General features: G+C 38.9%; 1 protein-coding gene across 5 annotated transcripts in view; it reads left to right on the top strand.

The window, feature by feature from the left end:
- LOC117904443 (pyridoxal kinase) overlaps positions 1–14,410 on the top strand; it is a 90,745-nt gene that overhangs the window by 34,774 nt on the left and 41,561 nt on the right. For 3 of the 5 annotated variants that reach the window (XM_034817036.1, XM_034817039.1, XM_034817037.1), the window contains exons 6-9: positions 2,634–2,707; positions 2,997–3,061; positions 3,557–3,601; positions 4,732–4,795. In XM_034817036.1, coding sequence (XP_034672927.1) covers positions 2,634–2,707; positions 2,997–3,061; positions 3,557–3,601; positions 4,732–4,795 — 248 coding nt within the window. The remainder of the gene's footprint in view (positions 1–2,633; positions 2,708–2,996; positions 3,062–3,556; positions 3,602–4,731; positions 4,796–14,410) is intronic. The other 2 variants (XM_034817038.1, XM_034817041.1) reach the window with 1 other exon arrangement.

The following is a 14,410-nucleotide window of genomic DNA, read 5'->3' as shown; positions in this document are numbered from 1 at the left end:
ATAAAATAATGGACCACCTACTAAGTATGGCTTTCACTCAAGGGCTCCTCCTCTCTAAAGGAAATCCCTTTGGATTTGTTCTAATCTCATCGTAGTTGTTCTTGGAATATAGAACACAGACATGAAATAGATAATCATGCTGGAAAGAGTGCTCCAAATTAGGGTAATCCTCCCACCCTTGGATGAGTACTACCTTTTCCACATGTATAACTTTTTGCGAAACCTCTCCTCCACCCCATCCCATGCCACCACAGACCTGAAAAGGGCACCTAGTGGGAGACCCAAGTAAGATGATGGGAGTGCTCCCACCTTGCAACCAAACTCAAGGGCTAACCCTTCTACATTTTCCACCATTCCCACCGGAATTAACTCGCTTTTTTCCAGGTTAATGCTAAGCCCTGAAATGGCTTCAAAACACATAAGCAACCAATTAAAGTAAGTCAACTGGTCTTGATTCAGTTTGCACAAAACTAAAGTATCATCGACAAACAAAAGATGCAAGATATCCACTCCATCTCCATTTCTACCACTTACCCTCCAACCTAGTAAAAAACCTCCAACCTTAGCCTTCTTAAGCAAACAACTAAGAGCCTCCATAGCAATTACAAACAAAAAGGGTGAGAGGGGATCTCCTTGTCTTAGGCCCCTAGAACTCTGAAAGAAGCCCGTTGGAGCACCATCAACTAGAACTAAAAACCTTGCTGAAGAGATACACCACTTGATCCATAACATCCACTTCTCCCCAAAACCTATCTTCTTAAGGAATGCAAAGAGAAAATCCCTATTAACATGATCATAGGCTTTTTCAATATTAAGTTTGCATAGCAAGCTGCTTTCATTACTCTTCAACAACGAAAGAATGACCTCATTCCTCCATAAAAGCATTTTGGGAATTGGAGACCACCTTCTTAATTCTATTGGCTAAGACTTTAGCCAACAACTTGTAGAGACCACGCACCAAACTGATAGGCCTAAAGTCCTTTAGGTCTTTGGCTCTCCTTTTCTTAGAGATTAAGATGAAAAAAGTAGCATTCAAATTCTTCACAAAGCGACCCCTTTCATGAAAATCCCTAAAAAAGCCATCACCTCTTCCTTCACAAAATCCTAACTGAACTGCTAAAAAGCCATAGGAAGGCCATCAGGACCTGGTGCTTTGTCTTCTCTAAGGTCTGAAAGGGCTGTGAACACCTCTTCCTCAAAGAAAGGGACCTCCAGATTTGCTGCATCTTGTTCCCCTAATACTTCAAAAGAAAGCTCGTTGATAGTTGGTCTCCATTCCCCTATCTCAAACAAAAGAACCTGAAAAGCCCGAACCACCCCCTCCTTAATCTCACTCTCCTCTGAAACCCAACACCCATTAATTTTAATCTTAGCTAACTGATGCCTTCTCCTATGAGCATTAGCCATTTTGTGGAAGAAGCTAGTGTTTCTATCACCTTCCTTCAACCAAAACTCTCTTGACTTCTGCCTCCAAGAGGTTTCCTCCAGAAGGGACCATTTCTTGTACTATTCCCTTGCTAGATTCCTGGCATTCTGCTCCTCCACAGTCAATACTCTGGTTGCTTCCTCAAAATCTTACAAAGCCACCTGATTCAGAGCCCTCTCCTTACTAGACAAGACATTGCCAAAGACCTCTTTGTTCCAAACCTTCAACTTAGCCTTTAAAGCTTTTGACCTTTCTGTTAGAATGTAGCTATAAGAACCACTGAAACTGAAACCCGACCACAAAGACTGCAATAAATCTTTGAAGCCTTCCACCTTCAACCACATGAGCTCGAACCTGAACAAAGGATATCTTGGAGGCAATAATGTATGGGCACAAAATTTGGGAAAGGAGTGTTTAGTAGACTAATGAATCCCTTCTGAAGGGTAATTGGGAGATCAACATCAGTATGAAAAACCTTAAAGATGGAGAAAGAATATGATTATTACTTGAAGAAGGGCTAATCTTTTGTTTTTTTTTTCTTTTATCAGAAACAAAGATATATTGGATATGGATAAAAAGTACAAGAGAAGGATGAGGGGTCCTCCTCACAAAATTCAAGAATCTGATCAGAATATGACTGAAGCTTCTCCATTATACAAGGAAATCTATATAAAAATTAGTCCATTTATGGCTATATATCGATTCTAAACAAAGCTTCTCTCATTGTTGTCCAACCCTTTCGAATTACAAACCGAACACCAATTAAGTTGAATAACATTGAGAGGAGTGCTTAAATCCTGCAGTACAAGAGACCCATAAGGAGGAATAGAAGGGAAGTAAATCCCAACATCTCTACCGTCCTCCACTTTTCCTCAAAGATCCTAGCATTTCTCTTTCGACACATGATCCAAGGCAAAGAAGGGCTAAACTGTTAAGATATCGCACCATGATCATTACTAGTTCTCAGTTTTCTGTTCATGAACTCAAGCAGGTGTGGATAACATTTTAGGGCCGACATCATAGTCATTCTTTCCTATTTCTCTATAACTGATAACTTATGTGTTACTATGGCTGTTTGTAAGTTTTAGATCCTGTTTAACATTGTTTTGAACATTTTTACTTCTTATATTATTCTGCCTACTCTTCTCATCATATCCAAAATAATGCCTAATCATCTCTGCTCATTAATATTGGGGCTTTTATCAAGTTTGTGATCCTGTGATGGGTGATGACGGAAAGCTCTATGTCCCAACAGAGTTAGTGGCAATCTACCGTGAGAAGGTGAGCAATCCAATCATGGGATATTGTGTGTGTAAGCTTGTTCTATGTTCACATGTATACAAGTGAGATACAAAATTTGAATTATTTCACTCTAGTGTTTTAAAATTCTACTATGGTTCAAGTCTATGTTAATTCAAGATTTAACATCATTTTAACATTTGCGTTGGCTAGATCCGATATCTTAAACAACTTGAATAAATAATTGCCATTGAGTTTGATCATGAATTTTGTCTTATCTGTATTATTATTTCCTGATGCAAAGATCACTAACTAGACTTTTTATGGTTAGGTTGTTCCAGTTGCTTCAATGTTGACTCCTAATCAGTTTGAGGCAGAACTACTAACTGGGTTCAGGTATTTTGTGGTACTATATGATAATATTCTTGAATCTGACCTTGTTCACTTTATGTTCTCTATACTTTCGGATATCTCCTTGCTGCACTAAATTCTTTATTGAATGTTGGAAGAAATTCCATGAAACTGGGGTGAAATAAAATTAATAAATAATACACAATAAACCTTACTGCACAAACCTAGAATCTTGCATCTTAAAACCCCAAAAATTTGTTATGAGGTATTCTTAATAAGATCAAGAGAATGAAAAAATTTATTGGGTTTTCTTATATACTGTAATTTTCCTATGAACATGATAAACATCAGTTGCTACATTGTTTGAAGTTCTGACCGGTCCTTGCGGCATGTTTAGAGGAGATCAGAGCGAATGCATTTTAAGAAGTACCAGAAAGGTCGGCAATTGCATTCGGCAAATTGTTGTTAATATGACTGCCAGTGTATTTTATTTTTAGGAGAATTCTCAATCACTGATTATGCTTCAACTCTTTTGCTCAGAAGCTGTATGCTCCAGGAAGCAAGACATGTTATGAGCTGTGGGAGGTATGGGTTAAAGAATTGGCTAACTTGTATCAGTCGTATTCAAAATATCACTTCCCATGATGAGTTTGAGACTTGTATGAACATCTTTAGTTTCAGTACTGGATTAGCTGATTCTGTTGAGTCGTGGATAAGTCAGAAAGCAAATCGTGAGTCGTGACACTGCAGCATTGCTACTCGAATGAGTTGTGAACAAGTTGCAAACAAGTTAATCTTTTGACAACTCTTTCAACCATACCATTACTATTATGTAAATTACCACTCATGATGGAGGTGATAACAATGACTAGCCTTTGTGTCATTAAATGTTAGAATTGTCCATGGAATTATATATTTCTTACAAGAAAAACAATTTTACTTGAAATAGTAAAGTGTCAGTTTTACATTGGGTTTCACATTGAATGATGCAGTAGGCTCAAAGTTATGTCATCAGTCCTACATTGGGCTTATAAATCAGTATGACAATTCCTATAATCAGGATATGATTGAAAGAGGGATGTTACAAGCTTGACTTCTTGGTGACTGGGCCATGTCATGGTATCCTATCACAATTCTCTTTGTGACTTGTCCATGACTCAGCTAAACCGGCTGATTCATCATCGAAACTGGAAAATTCTGTGGCTGCCTCATAGTCATTGCAGTAAGGGATGTTTTGAATACAACTTGGCCGAGTTGGACATTCTTTGAACCATGGATGGCAGAAATTTCTGTATGCCTCTGGATGAGATGTATGATGCTTGACATTCACATCCAAAAATAGGGGATGATAGGCTGGCCAAGAGGGGGCCGCATCCTGTACTGACCTTATTTACAGTATAGGGTAATATTCCCTGGGGGCCTGTGTTGTTTGCTATCAACATTTTTGTTTCATGAATTTTTGTTTGTATAAAGATCATACAAAGAAAATTAAATGTAATAGTTTTCACATCATATACAATATGAAACTTGATAAAGGTTTTGAGTTTCTAAATTCCTCTTAGCTGCATTTTTTACATTCCCACTCTGAGCTATCTACAGAATTTAAATTGACAAAAATTAAAATAAGTCTTATATTGCACTATAAATATCTATTTTCTGTGTCTTGTGCCTTTGCTGTTTCCACTGCGCTTTCTGACAGGACTTACTGGGTTCAGGATTGTGGCTGAAAAAGATGGTAGGGAAGCTTGCAACATTCTTCATGCTTCTGGACCTTCAAAGGTTTTGTTATATAATTGCCTATTTAACCTCTTTATTTCTGGAATGCTTTGTATTTCTCTGAATATGCATCCATATCATCTTGGTCTTGTATTTCTTTTGTTCCTCCTATCTGTATATCATTTAAGGCTCCTGAATTTTACTTTTTCACCCTGAGGAAATAACTTTTGAAGATAAAAGTTACCATCAATAAGCCACAGTTATTTGGTAGTTCAATGCAGGGTATATATTGATCACTCAAGTTAATGGTGATTCATTTTGATTTTAACAGAAATGTGAATGGAAAAAATTAAAGCATTGAAAAATGTAACTCTGTCAAAGTACTGGTCTTCAAGATGATGCAACCTGGAAAAACAAAGAAACACTCTCCCCTATGCATGCATGTAAAAACATAAACAAAATGACTGAAATGCAATTAATAACTAAAATCTGCAGTGTTGCTAAAGTAAATATAAAGCAACATGCTGCATGATCCTAATAACAAAAGAACTTCTTGTATCAGATTTCAGTTTCCCATGGATTGAGTGAACTTGGGTTTGACAAGAAAAATCACAAGTTTCATGGATGGATGTATTGATCAAATCACTTTTCATAATGCATTATTTCGTTGTTATGTTGGATGGTTAATGATGCTACCTGATGATGAACCTTGATTTTTCCTTACAGAATGTATAGAGCTTTTATTGTTGACGCATCCTATTTGATGTGGGCCCCTGAATAGTGACACATCTATTTATTGTAGCAGCATATAGTTATAAGGAATCTATTCTTTATTTATTTATTTATTTATTTATGTTTTTAGAATATTACTTTATTTTTATTTTTTTCTTATAGAAGTTTTGTAGTTTTAAGAATATAATTTTAGTCCTAGTATATGACTTTGGTTGGTTAAGTTGGGGTCTTGGGGTCTCCTATATTTGACCCTATGCTTGCTATTGGAGGAATTCTATAAAGTAACTGTGATTTTATTGTTAGGTTTAAAACAAAGAAGGGCATCAAAGCTGCTAAAGTAACTGGTTTTATTGTTAGGTTTAAAACAAAGAAGGGCATCAAAGCTGCTTTCGTTTAATTATTTTCATGACATCAAATATCTCTTGAGCTCCTTTGTTTTGGTAACTAGATTCTTACTGGCAACCCTGCATTTTACAAACTGGCCTAGCGTAAAGAGATTGATTGTCTATTGTTTTATCTTGATGAGATTCTCTTCACACCTAATCATCCCTCAGATTGACCGCAATTTCTTAAGGCCTATTTAACTTTTGATCTATCCTATGTTTGTTGTTTGCTTCTGCACAAATCTCACACTTCAAAGATCTTTTCAGTTCTTTTAAAAGTTTTTTTTATGATCTATTATTTTAAGGAGAGGAAGGGATTTGTTAAATATGGTATTTACATTTGTAACCCTATTATTTATGTAGTTTACTCTATATGCATGTGTTGAGAATCTAGGAATATTGTTGTTATTTTTAGGAAAAAGGATAAAATCTGATATTTATTTTTAAATTCAGATTTAGTTAGATTTTTTTTGAGTTAGTTTCCTGTTCTATTTTCTAAGGAAGTTCCTATTTTCTAGCTGGAGGAGTCTCTATATAAACTTGTATTATATCCTTTGTGTATTATTCAGAAAAGAGGATTGATAAAAATTTATTTTCCTCAAAGCCTACATGGTATCAAAACATGGTCTCTTTATCAAAAAATTCCCATGATGAAGATGACTATGACTGGGGCCAACGAAAATTCATCCTCCTTAGTTACAATAGAGGATGGCCAGATAAATCTTATTGCTTTCCTAAATGAACTCGATATCTCATCATTTAGTTCTACCCTTCAATTAATAGTTCATAATTTGAATGGTAAGAATTATTTAAAATGGACCTAGACTATGAAGCTAGCAATCGATGGAAGAGGAAAGCTTGGACACATAACTGGTGAGGTGAAGAAACCAACTGCAGATGATCCAAAGTTGGCAGCATGGAAATCAGAAAATTCCATGATAACAACCTGGCTTATCAACTCAATGGAGCCGAAGATGGGGAAGCCCTATTTGTTCATAAAAAAGGAAGTGTGGGAGGCAGTCTGGGAAACATACCCATATCTAGAAAATTTTGCTTTGATATTTGATTTAAAATTAAAGTTGTGGCAATCTAAACAAAGGGATCGTGGTGTGGCTGAGAATTATAACGAGAGGCTGATTTTATGGTAGGAGTTGGATTTGTGTTATGAAGAGGAATAGGAAAACCCTAGGGATAGTGTGAGATACATGAAACGAGTAGAGAATTACAAAGTCTTTGTTTTCTTGGTGAGACTCAATAATTTCCTTGATGAAGTGAGAGGTTGACTCCTAGGGAAGAAACCATTGCTATCTCTTTGATTAGTTTTTTTTGAAGTTAGAAGAGAAAAGGCTACAAGATTCATTATAATGAATCTTGAGTCACCAAGGGCTAGAGCAGAATTTGATAGTTTTGCCCTTGTTACTAAGGGATTTGATCAAGAAGAAGAAAAAAGGAATTCTAAAAAGGGTGATAGACCATGGTGTAACTATTGTAAGAAACCCTGACATACTCGTGACACTTGTTAAAAGATTCGCGACAAGCCATCAAACCTGAAGAAAAAACTTAGCGGGGAGTGTAGTGCCTACCAAGTTGAAAGTGAAAAATAGGGGCCAACAACCTTCTTGAGAAACATCTCCTTTTACTAAGGATCACATAGAGCATCTGTACAAACTTCTTCAGTCTCAGGTCTCTTTAAATCAATTCCCTTCTTGTTCCTTAGCCCAAAAAGTTAATCATCTTTCCCACAATCCTTGTGAGCCTTGATTCAAATTGCCCATGGATCATAGATTCTAGTGCAATTGATCATATGATCGGTTCTTCAAACTTGCAAAGCATCATCGTGCATTTTGTCTTTCACAACCTTATAAAGTCTCTAACCTCTTTTTTGGAATAGATAGTGATATTTGGGGACCTTCTAGGATTGACACTTTTTTAGGTAAAAAGTGGTTTATTGCCTTTATAGATGATCATACAAGGGTTTCTTAGGTGTATTTGCTAAAATAAAAATCATAAGTAGCACAAGTGTTTAAAATTTTTTGCAAAATGGTCAAAACACAATTTCAAACAAGTATTCAGATTTTCAGAACTAATAATAGAATAGAATACTTTAATCAATTGTTGGGAAACTACGTTATGGAAAATGACGTAATACATCAAAGTTCTTGTGTTGATAAACCCCAACAAAATGAAGCGACAGAAAGAAAAATAAGCATATTTTAAAAGTTGTTAAATCACTCATCTTTTTAACAAAAGTTCCTAAATATCTTTAGGGAGAAGTTATTTTACCGGTATGTATTTGATCATTAGGATGCCTACTAGGGTTTTAAAATATCAAACTCCTCTTGATTTTTTCGACATTTGTTTTCCTACACAGATTTTAATGAATTTACCTTTGAAAATTTTTTATTGCACTGCAGTCATTTATGTCCATAGTCATAACTATGGAAAATTTGATCCTAGAGCATCCAAATGCATATTTGTTGGATATTCTTCAACATCAAAAGGGTATAAATGCTTTGATCCCTGTACTAGAAGAACGTTTGTAACAATGGATGTCACCTTTTTTGAAACTAAACCCTATTTTAGTCATGATCATCCTAGAGGGGTGAATAAAGGTGAAGATTTTATTCTTAGTGAGGTGTTTGAGTTAGATCAGCCACTGTCCTAGCTGCCATTAGTTCAACAACAATCAAGAACTCCAGGAAAAGTTTTAGAAAAATCTCCAGAAAAAACAGAAAAGTAGCCACCCATGTTTGATGAGTCTGTTGTTAGTAGACAAACTTTGGGAACAAATGATTTAGCTATTGAAAATTTTGGACAACTTGCCTTAATGCCAACACATGATTAGGATCATGAAAATATTGAATTCAGTGAAAATACATGTAAAAAAAATCAAGAGCTTTGTGTTTACTAAAGGAGAAACGTATAGTTTTAAAAGGCGCAAGGCGCACCTAAGGTGCAAAAGTCTTCTATAGCTTGGGTGTAAGGTGCAACACAAGCCATGCATCTAAGTAAAGTGAAATTTGACCTAGGATGCTTATCTATTTTATAAAATATGATCTGAAATCTAGTCCAATAAATAAAAAAATTTAAGATTCCAAACATTTAAAAGAAGCATTCAATAAAAAAGTAATGAAATTATATAAATTTCAATACAAAGTTAAAAATTTCTAGAATAAAAGTGCTTAAAGAGGAAAAGTAAAGTAACTAAGGTGTATCTCTTTAAAGAGGCTCATGTCTTGGCAAGCAAGGCTCAATAGTTAGGGAGTGGTTGCGCCTTGTGTAAAGTGTACCTCTTAAAATTATGGAGAAACATATCCAATTAAATAGATGCATGCAGTATGATCCAAGTCTAAGTCTTGAGAAAAATAAGATGACATGCAATCCCATTGGATCTCAAACATCATGTTTTCATATATTAAAGATCACAACATGATGAAGTGCAAAGTTGAAAGGATTGTTGTGGAGAAAAAGTCCTTTCAGGTAGAGTTTGAAGGATCGAATGGTGGAACTTGGGTATCAGTAACAGAAAGGAGCCAAGGTTTCGTAGTTTCAGTAGGATTTGGAAAGGAGGAGCTGGATTGGTTGACGGAGCATTTGAAGAAAGCTGTGGAGTTGGAGGCTTCTAGGGGATTTATACGAAAGATTTGGGGCAAGACTAAGACCCACTTGATGGAGATCTGTTTCAATAACAAAGGGCGATTCATGAAAATTACAGAAATTGTTACAAAAAGGAAACCTTTATTTCTTGTCGTCCCCGAGGGCGTTAAAGGCAATGGGTGGGAAGATCTTAGGAAGGCGATCCTATCAGTGCAAGAGTATCCTGATCAAGTCGGAGGAGCTTCGAATGAGAAGAGTGGAGATATCCAGATGAATAAGGACATTTACAGAGGAGGACGGTCATACGCAGAAGTGGTGGCAGAGGATGGTTTTAGGACTGGAGGTATGCTGTCAACCAGAAAATGGGCCAGAGCTGTAATATGTGAATGCCAAGAAAAAGTCCAAGACTGGACTCACGAAGGAAAAGCCATCGCGAGGATGATGGGTATGAAAGGAATGGTGTCCATAAATCCCATTTCCGCTTTCAAGGGGTGTTTTTTTGTGAGTTCAACAAGGAGAGCGGAACGGGTTCATGATCAGGGAAGACTTTTAGTGAAAGGAAGCTTGTTCTCATAAGGAAATGGTTGCCTAAGGAAAATATGGTGGTTCACGGAAAATTCAGGAGGGGCTGGTTAGTATTGAAAGGTCTCCATTTCCACTTGTGGGATGAAGTTCAGCTGAATTTCATTTTGAAGAAATGGGGGAGGGTAACGAAGGTGGCAAAGGAAACTTTGAAGTTGGTGGACTTGACGAAGGCGAAGCTGTGGGTGGAGATGCTTCCAAATGTCGTGTTACCAGCGTTGCTTGAGGTGGAAGATGGGGCCTGGACCTATACAGTAGCAGTTTCAGTCACCGGAGAAGATGACGAAGACGACGCTGTCACGTCCGAGACAACCCGTAGCAGGAACGGGTGGGTGAAAGCAGGAGGTTGCATCTCTCAGTCGTCAAAATTTGCAGAAGGGCTACGAGGTAGAATTAGGGACAATGAGTGCTACAGAAGGAGGCTTCTTCCCCGGGCACGTTATTGGCACTCAAGTACAAGTTTGGCGGCCAAAAGGGAGAATGGACGGGGAAGGAGCAGCTTGGGCCCAACAGAAGAAAATTTTATTGGGCCCTCAGTGCCTGAGCTTTCTTTTAAAGTCCACACGGAAAGGGCCCAAAGTGGGATGAGGATTCGTGGGCTTCAAGCTGGCCCAGAAGCTTCTCAAGCCCACCAGACTGCAGCGGCTTCGTCTCCTTCTTCCCAACGAGCTGGTTCCTCTGCAAAGGCGATCGCGCTACTTTGTCTAGGCGATGAGAGGGCCAGCGCCGAGGCTATCTTTGGAGTGGAAGGTCGGGCCGTTGAGTTAAAGGCCCAGTCTCTTCCCAACCCTAGCCCACTGTTAGACACTACCGTGGGTTGTAAGTTAATAGGCTTGTTGGGGTTGGGCCAAAACTTAGGAGGAACGAAGTCCTCTGGTATGGAAGTCTGGTCTCGAAGGGAAGAAAACGAAGCGAGAAAGGGGAAAGCTCCCGCGGTTTAGATGAGAGATTCTACGCAGGAGGAAGAGACGACAATTTCAAAGAAGACGTGGTCCACCCTCTTCCCTCCAAGTGTTGATCGACGACAGGGACATCGGAGTAGCAGCGAGCCTCTTTTCCTACGGGGTTCATCATCGTCTAGTGAAGTTCGCAACATGGAAGAGGAATTTGGGACGGGATTTCAGATGGAACGAGGAATCAGAGAGAATCCTCTCTTTCGATGTAAACTGGCAAGGCATTGTAATTTTTCGAGGGAAGATACCTCGGCGTTCCGCGAAGAAGACAAAGAAGGGTTAACGGGACGAGTGGGGTTCGATCCTCGTGGCTCTTCAGACATGGTTTCACCTTCTAATTCAATAATCAAAGGTAAAGGACTCATCTTTGAGGGGATTTGCGAAATACCGGGAGCGAAAAACTTGGAGGTATGTCAGCCCTCTTCTTCTCAGCCACCCGAGTCTTATTCTTTTCCTTCTTGTAGTCTGGATTCTCCCTTGTCGAGTCCCTCTGGTCCACATCTCCCTAATTCAGTCCCTCTTTCTTAGTCTCCTACGGAAAATCAAGTTATTTCAAAAAAAAATTTCTGAAAAAGGTGTTGTTGACTCTTTAAAATATGTTGACATCCCTGTCCGTGTTGAGGAGGAGAACCAGTGTGGTTTATCAAACCAGATGACCGAGAGCTTTACCCATAGGAAGTCTAATGTCAGGTCGCATAAGGAGGATTTCAATCTGTTGTTAGGTAGTCAGGGGGATATTGAGGTATCCGCATCGGGTGATCTCCTTATTGATGGCCTGTCCCCTAGGAAAATGGCTAAAGTGCGAGAGGTTTTATGCTCTCTGGACATTAAGGTGTATTCCAGGAGGAAGAACAGAGGCCCCACAGGTAATTGAGACTTGGTGGTTTTGGCTTGGAAGGTTAGGGTCTTTGTGTTTTTCCATGAAAATTATCAGCTGGAACGTTAGGGGTTTGGGCTCAAGGAATAAGCATAGGATGGTTAAAGATTTCCTTAGGTTAGAGAATCCGGATGTTGTGATGATTCAGGAAACAAAAAAGGAGAAATGTGACAGAAGGTTTGTGGGTAGTGTTTGGACGGTCAGAAATAAGGACTGGGTTGCTCTTTCGGCGTCTGGGGCATCAGGTGGGATTTTGATCATTTGGGATTCAAAAAATCTGCGTACTGAGGAGGTGGTAATAGGATCTTTCTCGGTCTCAGTCAAGTTCGCTTTGGACGGTTGTGGACCTCTTTGGATTTCCGCTGTTTATGGTCCAAATAGTCCCTCACTTAGGAAGGATTTTTGGGTGGAACTTTTTGACATATATGGACTAACTTATCCGTTATGGTGTGTGGGCGGTGATTTTAATGTCATAAGGAGAAGCTCAGAAAAATTGGGGGGTTCTAGTCTAACATCAAGCATGAGGGACTTTGATAGTTTTATTAGAGAATGTGAATTGCTTGACCCACCTCTTCAGAACGCTTCATTCACTTGGTCAAATTTGCAAGAGTCTCCTGTGTGTAAGAGACTGGACCGTTTTCTCTACTCAAATGAGTGGAGGCTGCTCTTTCCCCAAGGTCTTCAAGAAGCCCTAATTAGAAGGACCTCGGATCACTGGCCAATTGTTATGGATACCAACCCGTTCATGTGGGGCCCAACACCTTTTAGGTTTGAGAATATGTGGTTACAACATCTTAATTTCAAGGAGAACTTTAGAACTTGGTGGAGTGGTTTTCAAGGAAACGGATGGGAAGGCCACAAGTTCATGAGGAGACTACAATATGTTAAAGCCAAATTGAAGGAATGGAATAAGTTTTCTTTTGGAGAGCTTAATGAAAAGAAAAAAAGTATCCTCAATGATTTAGCTAACTTTGATGCCATTGAGTAGGTAGGGGGTCTCATTTCTGAATTGTTAAGTCAAAGAGCCTCAAGAAAAGGGGAGCTAGAGGAATTAATTTTGAGGGAGGAAATCCATTGGAGACAAAAAGCTAGGGTGAAATGGGTTAAGGAAGGGGATTGCAACTCTAAGTTTTATCATAAAGTGGCTAATGGTAGGTGAAATAGGAAATATATCAAGGAGTTGGAGAATGAGAGGGGCTTAGTGTTGAAGAATGCCGAGAGTATCACAGAGGAGATCTTACTTTACTTTGAAAAGCTTTACACGAGCCCTACAGGAGAGTCTTGGGGTGTTGAAGGATTAGATTGGTCCCCTATTTCAGAAGAGAGCGCGTTAAGGTTGGATTCCCCTTTCACTGAAGAAGAGATTTCTAAGGCCATTTTTCAGCTGGATAGGGACAAGGCTCCGGGGCCTAATGGCTTTACTATTGCAGTATTCCAAGACTGTTGGGATGTGTTTAAGGAGGATTTGGTGAGAGTGTTCGTAGAATTTCATAGGAGTGGAATTATCAATCAAAGCACTAATGCCTCTTTCATTGTTCTATTACCCAAAAAGAGTTTGACAAAGAAAATATCAGATTTTAGATCCATTAGTTTGATCACTAGTCTCTACAAGATAATAGCCAAAGTGCTCTCAGGGTGTCTAAGAGGAGTTCTACATGAGACCATCCACTATACTCAAGGCGCTTTTGTTCAAGGGAGACAAATATTGGATGCGGTTCTTATAGCGAATGAGATAGTGGACGAGAGAAGACGATCAGGGGAGGAAGGCGTTGTCTTCAAAATAGACTTTGAAAAGGCCTACGATCACGTGAAGTGAGATTTTTTGGATCATGTGTTAGAGAAGAAGGGGTTCAGTCCTAGATGGAGGAAATGGATGAGTGGATGTTTATCTTCGGTATCTTATGCAATCTTGATGAATGGTAGCGCTAAAGGGTGGGTTAAGGCATCGAGAGGATTAAGACAAGGTGACCTTTTATCCCCTTTTTTGTTTACTTTAGCCGCAGATGTACTGAGTAGGATGCTTATGAGAGCAGAGGAAAGAAATATGTTGGAGGGTTTCAGGGTGGGTAGAAATAGAACTAGGGTGTCCCATTTGCAATTTGCTGATGATACCATCTTCTTTTCTAACACAAGGGAGGAAGAGCTGCAGACTCTCAAGAGTCTTTTGTTAGTGTTTGGGCACATTTCTGGGCTCAAGGTCAACCTTGACAAGAGTAGTATTTATGGCATCAATCTTGATCAGCCTCATCTTTCAAGATTGGCTGTGATGCTTGATTGCAAGGCGTCCGACTGGCCTATACTTTATCTGGGTCTTCCTTTGGGTGGGAACCCTAAGGCGTGTGGCATTTGGGATCCAGTGATTGAGAGAATCTCAAGTAGATTAGATGGGTGGCAAAAAGCCTACTTATCCTTCGGGGGGAGGATAACTCTTATCCAATCTTGCTTTACCCATATGCCATGTTACTTCCTTTCCTTATTTAAGCTACTCGCTTCAGTGGCTGCAAAAATCGAGAGGTTGCAAAAGGATTTTTTATGGTTAGGGATTGGGGAAGGT

The sequence above is a fragment of the Vitis riparia genome, chromosome 17 (genome assembly GCF_004353265.1).
Source record: "Vitis riparia cultivar Riparia Gloire de Montpellier isolate 1030 chromosome 17, EGFV_Vit.rip_1.0, whole genome shotgun sequence".
NCBI classification, from domain to species: Eukaryota; Viridiplantae; Streptophyta; class Magnoliopsida; order Vitales; family Vitaceae; genus Vitis; species Vitis riparia.
This window is presented reverse-complemented; position numbering and strand designations above follow the sequence as displayed.